General features: G+C 50.0%; 1 protein-coding gene across 1 annotated transcript in view; it reads right to left on the minus strand.

Moving 5' to 3' along the window:
• Window positions 1–6: 6 nt before the first annotated feature.
• Window positions 7–7,614, minus strand: part of TFAP2C (transcription factor AP-2 gamma) — an 8,034-nt gene continuing 426 nt past the window's right edge. The window contains exons 2-7 of the mRNA XM_057378609.1: window positions 6,110–6,586; window positions 5,881–5,932; window positions 4,243–4,465; window positions 3,454–3,572; window positions 2,008–2,149; window positions 7–352 (exon numbers count right to left, since the gene is read on the minus strand). Coding sequence (XP_057234592.1) covers window positions 67–352; window positions 2,008–2,149; window positions 3,454–3,572; window positions 4,243–4,465; window positions 5,881–5,932; window positions 6,110–6,586 — 1,299 coding nt within the window. The 3' untranslated portion in view covers window positions 7–66. The remainder of the gene's footprint in view (window positions 353–2,007; window positions 2,150–3,453; window positions 3,573–4,242; window positions 4,466–5,880; window positions 5,933–6,109; window positions 6,587–7,614) is intronic.

Raw genomic sequence — 7,614 nt, forward strand, 5'->3', positions numbered from 1 at the left:
AATGTTCCCCCTGGCAAGAAGATCTCAGTCTGTGTTTAGGAGGAAGGGCAAAGTCTGGTTTTCCTTTCACTTCCTGTGCTTGTCCATTTTGTCAATGGTTTTGTTGGTCTCTGCGGGGCTCTGGTCGCCAGCGTTCATGTAGGATTTGTCTGCTATTTTTAACGCTTCATTTAGGTAGTTCTGGACGGATGTCATGGCAGCACAGATGGCAGCGCTCCCAAAGCCATGTGTGATCAGGCTAAAATGAGTCAAACAGCCCTGGATGCCAGGGTCCAAGATGGGGCTGGGTCTTGTGTTCCCAAGAGGAGTTCTGTCCTGAGTGAGGAGGTCGGTGAATTCCTTACAGATCTGCCTGCAATAACACACACAGGGGTCACACTTTGCACCAGCAAAAAAAAAACAAAACAAAAATGACAAAATTGCCATCGAATATTTGGCGTTTTTGTGGGAATTATGAGAAATTTGGTGGTTAAAATTAAATGCTGACCAAACCTTCTGTTGAATCCACACCACAAAAACTCTGCAAAAGCCTCTCCCCACCTCTGGTGTCTAACTCTGCATCATTTGCTCCAGATTTGGAGTSGGGAGTGGGAATTGGGTGCTGCTTTCTGTGAGAACTTCCCCAGCTGCAGCTGAGTGATTCAGAAAAGAGTGGAGCAGCTGAAGAGGAGATTTAATTTGGTTGTGTATATTCCATGTATATACAGGGAGGCCCTGATCCTGCAAACACTAACACATATGCCTGGCAAAACATGAGTGGTTAATAATGCTCCAGCATATGTTGTTTGCTGCTTGGAAATCTGTGCCCTCGAAGGGATTTCACAGGAGCTGAGCAATCTGAACAGCTTTATCAGAATTTCTCASTCCCAAATATCTTCCAGGAGATGCCAGTAACAATGCCAATAATGACAATATTCAGGAAAAATTAGCTTAATGTTCAAACTGTAGGGAAGGGAGACTACATTCCTAGATTTCTACATTTTTAAGAGAACTATTCTTGTAAAAGATGATTTTTTTTCTCAGGAAAGCTGGATGATTCAGCACCAGGAGTGTGTTCTGCATGCCTGGTGTGAGCACAAAGTCAGGGCAACTTTCTCAGCAGTTTGAGCAGGATTTTCTCAGGTGCTGTCAAAGGCAGGGAATTGCATCGAGCCCAAACCAGAAAACATCTCAGACCAGAACAAATCATGAACTGAAGCTGTTAAACCTGAGCCTGGGAGAGGAACTCAGAAGGGTAAAGAGGACAGTGAGAGCTCCAAACACCAGTTTTAGACCAGCTTAACACAGGTATTTGCTCCCAGGGAGTGCTCAGGACAGGGTTTAWTCACAGGTAAAGTGTCTGCAGTGCAAAGCTGCTCCCCTTTCCCCTTCCTTGCCCTTCCCCGGGGTTTGTAACAGGAATTCAGTGAAGCACAGGGACTTTCCACACCTACCAAAGGATGGCTTCCAGTGAACTGTAAAAACCTTCAGCCACCACAGGGAAAAGGGACTCTCCAGCTCCTGAGTCCCAAGGGAAATCTGGGAGCTGCTATTGCCCAAGGGAGCTGTGAGCACGCAGGGGCTGAGCTTCCCTTGATCCCAGTCCTGGTTTAAATCCCAGTCCTGGTCTCAATCCCAGTCCTGGTCTCAATCCCAGTCCTGGTCTCAATCCCAGTCCTGGTCTCAATCCCAGGCCACTCCTGCTGTCCCCATCCTCGACCCTGTCACACCTGGGGACACTTTTTCCTTGCAGTTCCTTTAAATTTTTGCTGCAGTTAAACAAAAACAATCCAAGCTGCTTTAGGGTTACCTACAGGGTTGTTACTCTTGTTATTGGTTCAGACTAAAATCAAACTGCTGCCATWGCTGAATTCAAACCAAAACCAAATCAAAAGAGTTGCTTCATCTTCCCAACTAAAATTACACACAAAAATCTACCAAGCTGTCCCCCAGCCACAGACACTCACAGTCAGACAAAAACACGTTCCAAAAGGAGAGAAAAAAATAAAATCCAAGCTGAAAACTTACTTTGCAGCAAGGAGCATGTTCTTCCTGTTTGCCATTTCGTTGCGGCCCATGTGTGGTCTGGTTAAATATTCAGCCACGGCTTTGGAAGGAAATTCTGTCTCACACACGTAGCCAAAGTCTCGAGCAAGATGTACAGCTTCACCTGCATGGGCAAAAGGGAGAGCTTGTTAAAATGGTGTAACTTTTTTTGCCTTAATTTCCTTGTAATTAATAATGCTGTGATTTTTGAAGTGCATTTCTATTTTAGAAAGGGACATCATTCTATCATTCCCTACCATTTTCTGGGTAATGGATCAGCTTTTCTTTGTAAGTTTGCACCAAGAAAAAAAGGAGATTTACATGGTGACTGCTACAAAAAAAAGAAGTTCCTTTCCTTTATACTAGAAATAAAAATTCCTGTCTTTCTCCAGAATAACTGCACAGCAAAGAACATTATTCAGTCGAGATCAAATTGTCCATTGATATTTAAAAATATCTGCCAACTAAATCCCACTTATATAATAGAAGTTTTCAGCTTAGCATGCTTTCTAAACAATTTTCATAAAAATTTTCAGACAGAAAACCAAATTTGCAAGGTGTACAACCAGGCCACTTTTTCTCATCAAAGCAATTTGATCAGGCTTAAAATAGAAAAGATTGGCACGATCAGTGCAACGTGCCCGTGTGCATGTGCACACACATCTCTGCAACTTCCAAGGAAAGGCTTTAAATGGCAGTTGCTGCGTTATRAACAGCAGGAAGGTATTGTTAGGTCAATTTTTTTTTTTCACTCTTTTCATTTCAGTGGCTGTTTCTATTCCTATTAAATGGCASCACAACCAGGAGCTGCTTTAAACAGGAGCAGCGAATGCAAACCACACACAAACACATTTACACACCCTCCGAGTCAGCTTCACCCACAGAGGGTCCCCAGRACATGGCACACATTAAAGGGGCTCCAGTTTCCTACCAGGAAGTCAAAAGCTATAAATCTCACTTTATAAGCTTGTTTATTAGCAAAGCTTCTGAGCACACTGAGGCAGGGCAGGCATTGCAGTCAGCTGGCCCAGACTTTTTCAAGTTTCCCAACGAGGAACCAAACCCAAGAACGCGATGAGTTTCACCCCTTTTTTGCCTGCTCACACCCTCGTGAAACCAAAACCAGCCCTAAAAACAAACTGGATAGACGTCCAGGAACAGAATTTCCACATCCCTGTCAGCATCCTGGGGTGCAGCAGTGAGGAGGAGCAGCAGAGCTCACAGGGAGAGGGGAGAGCCCCTCAAAACCAGCACAGCCCTTCCTCAGGTGCTGCAGCATCCCCACCATGCTCACTTTGAGACAAACAAAAAATTCTCTATTGCTTTTAGGGACTTTCTAGCCTTTCCATGCTCTGCCCAGAGGGTAAAAGCTGTGCACAAGGTGGGAAAGTTTATTTAGTTTAGTTGTAAGGCACACTCGAGACTGACCTTCCACCAAAGATGTCAATAGTGTCACATTTGCAGCTTTCCTTCTGCCAGCAGGAAGATTCAAGCCAATTTTATCCAGTTTTTCCCTTAATGATCTGCCACCATTTTTAGATTTGGCTCTGTAATTAAGGAGAAAAAAAAATGGCCTTTTTTATCTTCAGGGAACACTTCTTTTTAAGATGAGAAATTCCAGTTACTGACATTCAATAGGGCTCTACTGTGGGGGGAAAAGATAAAAAACAGGCTCTTTTCAAGTGACCTACTTTTTAAATGCTTTACTTCAAACCAGCCAGGATGAAACACAGCAGGTCAAAATCAAAATATTTCAWACTGCACCACCGAAACCAACTGCTGTAGAATGAGCACAAGCCAAATTAAGGGTATGCAAAAAAAGGACATATAAAGTGTCCTTGTGATGATTAATCAGGACCACGAGATTTAATTTAAAAAATAATTCCACAGGGAAATGATTTGTCCTGGGAATCAGAGACAGCTCCACGTGCTGGTTTTGAGACAAAACCCCAGCTTGAAACAGAGAATGAGAATTGCTGTCAGAGCTGTTAATAGCACTTCTCGAGAGGCAGCAGAAGTGCAAAGTTATTTTATTTCCAAAGCCTATTAGGATTCAGCGTCGTTGGGCTTCTCAAAAATCAGGAAGGCGCTAAGAGGCTCTGTGGTTGTGCTGATGTGGCTGCTCACACCCAGCAAAACCGGGAAAATACAAACAGGAGGCACGGGGAGGGGGTGGCTGGCAGGGAGGGAGGGCACCCCTCCCCATCCCCATCCTACCTTCGGAGGACTCCTCCGAGCAGAGAGGCGTTGAGACACTCCGGGGGCGAGAGCCGCCTCTGCACCTCGGCCACTGTCACTTTGTACTTGGACGTGGAGCTSAGCAGGGACAGGCGGCCCGGAACGGAGCAGAACACCTCGTTGGGGTTGATCACCACCCCAATTAGTCCATCCTTTTGGCAGGGCAGGCTCAGAGCGCTGTTTTTCGTTAGGGAGATGGGACCTACGGAAAAGCGAGTATTTTACAAAAGGGAACAATACAGAAGAAGCGGCGAATTAATTTCCTTGCTGCTAAAACCACCCCGGAGACAAGTTTTGTTTGGTGCTCCCAAAATCCATCTGCAGCAAAAAGTCCCCAAAACTATTCCTGAGCAGCTGGATTTTGCCCCCGGATTCCGAGGAGCTGCCGATCACAATCAAGAACGCTTTTCAAGGCGCACAAACCCCACACCTCCGGAGCGGCAGGCTGCAAGGCAGCAAAGCCGCGCTCACAAAAAGCCCGGTCCTACTGCACACTCCAAATTAGCATCCTTCAGCTGCTGCCAAAACTCTTCCCCAGCCGGGGCAGGGAAAAACCTCCCAGCTCCCGCTGGGCTTCATCTTCCACCTCGCACACGCAGATTTAAGAAACCGCCTTTGGAATTTAATCCCAAACAAATTCACAGCAGACGGCAGAACGCAGAGGGAGCCCAGGGGAGAACCGAAAGTAAGGAGCTGCTCCTCGTTAACAGATTCAGCCTTTGGGTGAGGAGGGACAACAAAGGCTTWGGAAGGAGCAAACCACAGATCCAGCTCTTCCATGCCCTCGTGAATCCGCCCAGCTCACCGCTGGGAAAGGGTTAAAGAGCCGAGGTCGGGCCCGCTCCCGGAGGGGGAAGATTTGTCAGTGGCGCATCTGACAGCGAAATTATTCTCCCATGAGCTAAAGGCAGCAATCAGCGCTCTGACACACACTTCTGCTTTTCCTCAGTTAGGTATTTGTTTGAAGTCTTCAGAGGAAACTTCTGATTTTTTTTTTAAGCGCAAATTTGTTTAAAAACAAAAGTAAGGAAAAAAAAACCTAAATTACTGTAAATTGAGTCAATACGTCTTCCTCCTTCCTCAAAACCTCAGCTACAAACCAATTTCGATTAAGATAAAGCCAAACAGTCTTCGGCCAGCGAACACAGTCCTTTCTCAAGTCTTGTAAGAAGTTCGAAAAAAAAAAGAGTTGAAAAAAAAAAAAAAAAAAATAAAAAAAACTGTCTTCGAAAACTAGCAGGAATAAAAAAACCCAAACAAACAAACAAAAGAAAAGCCCCGTGTCACTTTACACACGCACGTATTTCAGGAAAGATTAAAATCGGTTCAAGGTCCTGGTTTCGATTAAAGCCACAACACAAGAGCMCACGAGGGGGGACAGTCGTGTCCCCGGAGGAGTCTCACGCCTCGGGGCAGCCCTGGGGGTTTGTCCCCGCCGCCACCTTCCCTCCGACAGCGTTAAAAAAAAATCCAGCGACAGAGAGTGGAATGCAAACTCCTCCGCCCTCCCGATCCCAAAGGATCGGTCTTTATAAAAATAATAGGGCGTCACTTCACCGTCATTAAACTTTTAACTATTGACAAGGGAAAGTAAAACTGCCGTGCCACCTTACTGACCTTTTCTAATGACTGTCTGGTCATGCATTAGTAAGTGTTGATCTTCCACATTCTGGAAAGAGAAAGGGGGAGAAAGTTTCGCACCTGGAAGAGCTGAGAGGGAAAAAGCCGAGGGCTTTTGGGAAACCCACCCCTCCCCGCACTTTAAGGGRCGAAGGAAAGGGGAATGGCGGATTTCTGGGCACGGACGGGGATGGGATGTGCAGAAGGGGGTGCGGGTGGTCCTTACCTGCACCTCCTCCATCTGATGGGCCATGTCGTGCAGACCCAGGTTATCGGCCAGCGCCGAGGCGTCCAGCCCGTGCCCGTGGGGCAGCAGCAGCTCGGAGCGCCGGAAAGTCTCCCGGCGGCTGCCGGCGGAGCCGCTCTCCAGCGCCGAGAGGTGCGGCACCAGCCCGGGCCGGGCGTGCGGGGCCAGCCCCGCCGGCTCCTGGCTCTGCCGGTTCGGCCAAGCGCTCTGCTGCTGGCTGGGCGGCGGCGGCGGCGGCTGGTGCAGAGGATTGATGGAGAACGGGTCCCCGAGGTGCGAGTARGGGTCGCTGGACTGCGAATAAGGCAGCGGCTGGTACGGCGGGGGGAAGTAGGGGGGCTGGAAGTCGGAGGCGCCCGAGTGCGAGAGCGGCGGGGCCGGGCTGTACAGGTGCTGGCTGACGGCGGAGAGGTGCGGCAGCCGCGGGTTCCCGTTGCTGCTGCCATCGTGCCGGTCCTGGAAAGCACACAGGGGTGGGGAACAGCGGGGGTGGGCGTCAGCGGAGTGGGGGACACCGCTCGGGGCGGCGGGTGGTGGCATTTGGTGGCACAGGGGAAGGAGAGAGGAGAGCGAGAGCTGCCCGGCTCCTGCCCGGGGAGTCTGGTGGTTTTAAGGAATTTCGCGGAAGAAATCAACCCCCGCTCGCAGCGAAGAGATTATAAACCAGTTCTCGCTGCTCTCCTCATCGCAACTACAGCAGACCAACCCTCCCCGCTTGTGCAAGTCGTCAGAAGGATCATTAAAATCAGAAAAATTCAAATCAGAGACGCAGCCGCGTTTCCGCCGCGCTGCCCGGGCTGGGGAGGAGGCGCCGGGGCCGGGGGAGCTGCGGAGCCGCCCTTGGAGCGATGGGCCCCGGGCAACACCGGCCGGAGACCCCCGGAACCCCCATCCCTGCCAGCCCCGGGGGTCGCCCGCTCTGCCCGACGGGGAGCAGCCTCCAGCCGTGCCATCGCTGCTTCTCCCCCGATTTCCAATCTCAGCGGTCAAAGCTGAAATGTCTACATTGAGCTGATCCAGGGATTTAGCAGCTTCTGGCTTCACGGTCATTAAAATAACAGGGCTAGTTAATAAGAGGTGAATGGGGTCCCAATGGAGCGTGAAGCGGGGACTGCGGATAATCTGTAGGAGCCGAGCAGGCGGACAGCGGGGCCGGGGGGGCACAGGGGGACACAGCCGATATTTCGGAGAGATCAAAACCCGGCAGCACCTCGCGGCGGGCGGGAGCCGCTGCGACAAGGAAAAACGTGGGAAGGAAGGGCTCGCCCTGGCCGGCTCTCCCTGCCGCAGCTGCTACCTGCCGGCCCTTGCCCACCGCATCCCGCCCCGCTCCGGTGCGCTCCGACAGCCCCGCGGCTCCGGGCTCCGCCGCTCCCGCACGGCGCTGCTCCTCGGGGAACACGGGATGCGAGCTCGGCTCTCCCAGCCGGGGCTTGCACCGCGTTTAATTCGAGACTTCAAAAGACTCGGTTAAAAAAAAAAAA

The sequence above is a fragment of the Malurus melanocephalus genome, unplaced genomic scaffold (genome assembly GCF_030028575.1).
Source record: "Malurus melanocephalus ecotype Western Australia unplaced genomic scaffold, MMel_1.1 scaffold_367, whole genome shotgun sequence".
NCBI classification, from domain to species: Eukaryota; Metazoa; Chordata; class Aves; order Passeriformes; family Maluridae; genus Malurus; species Malurus melanocephalus.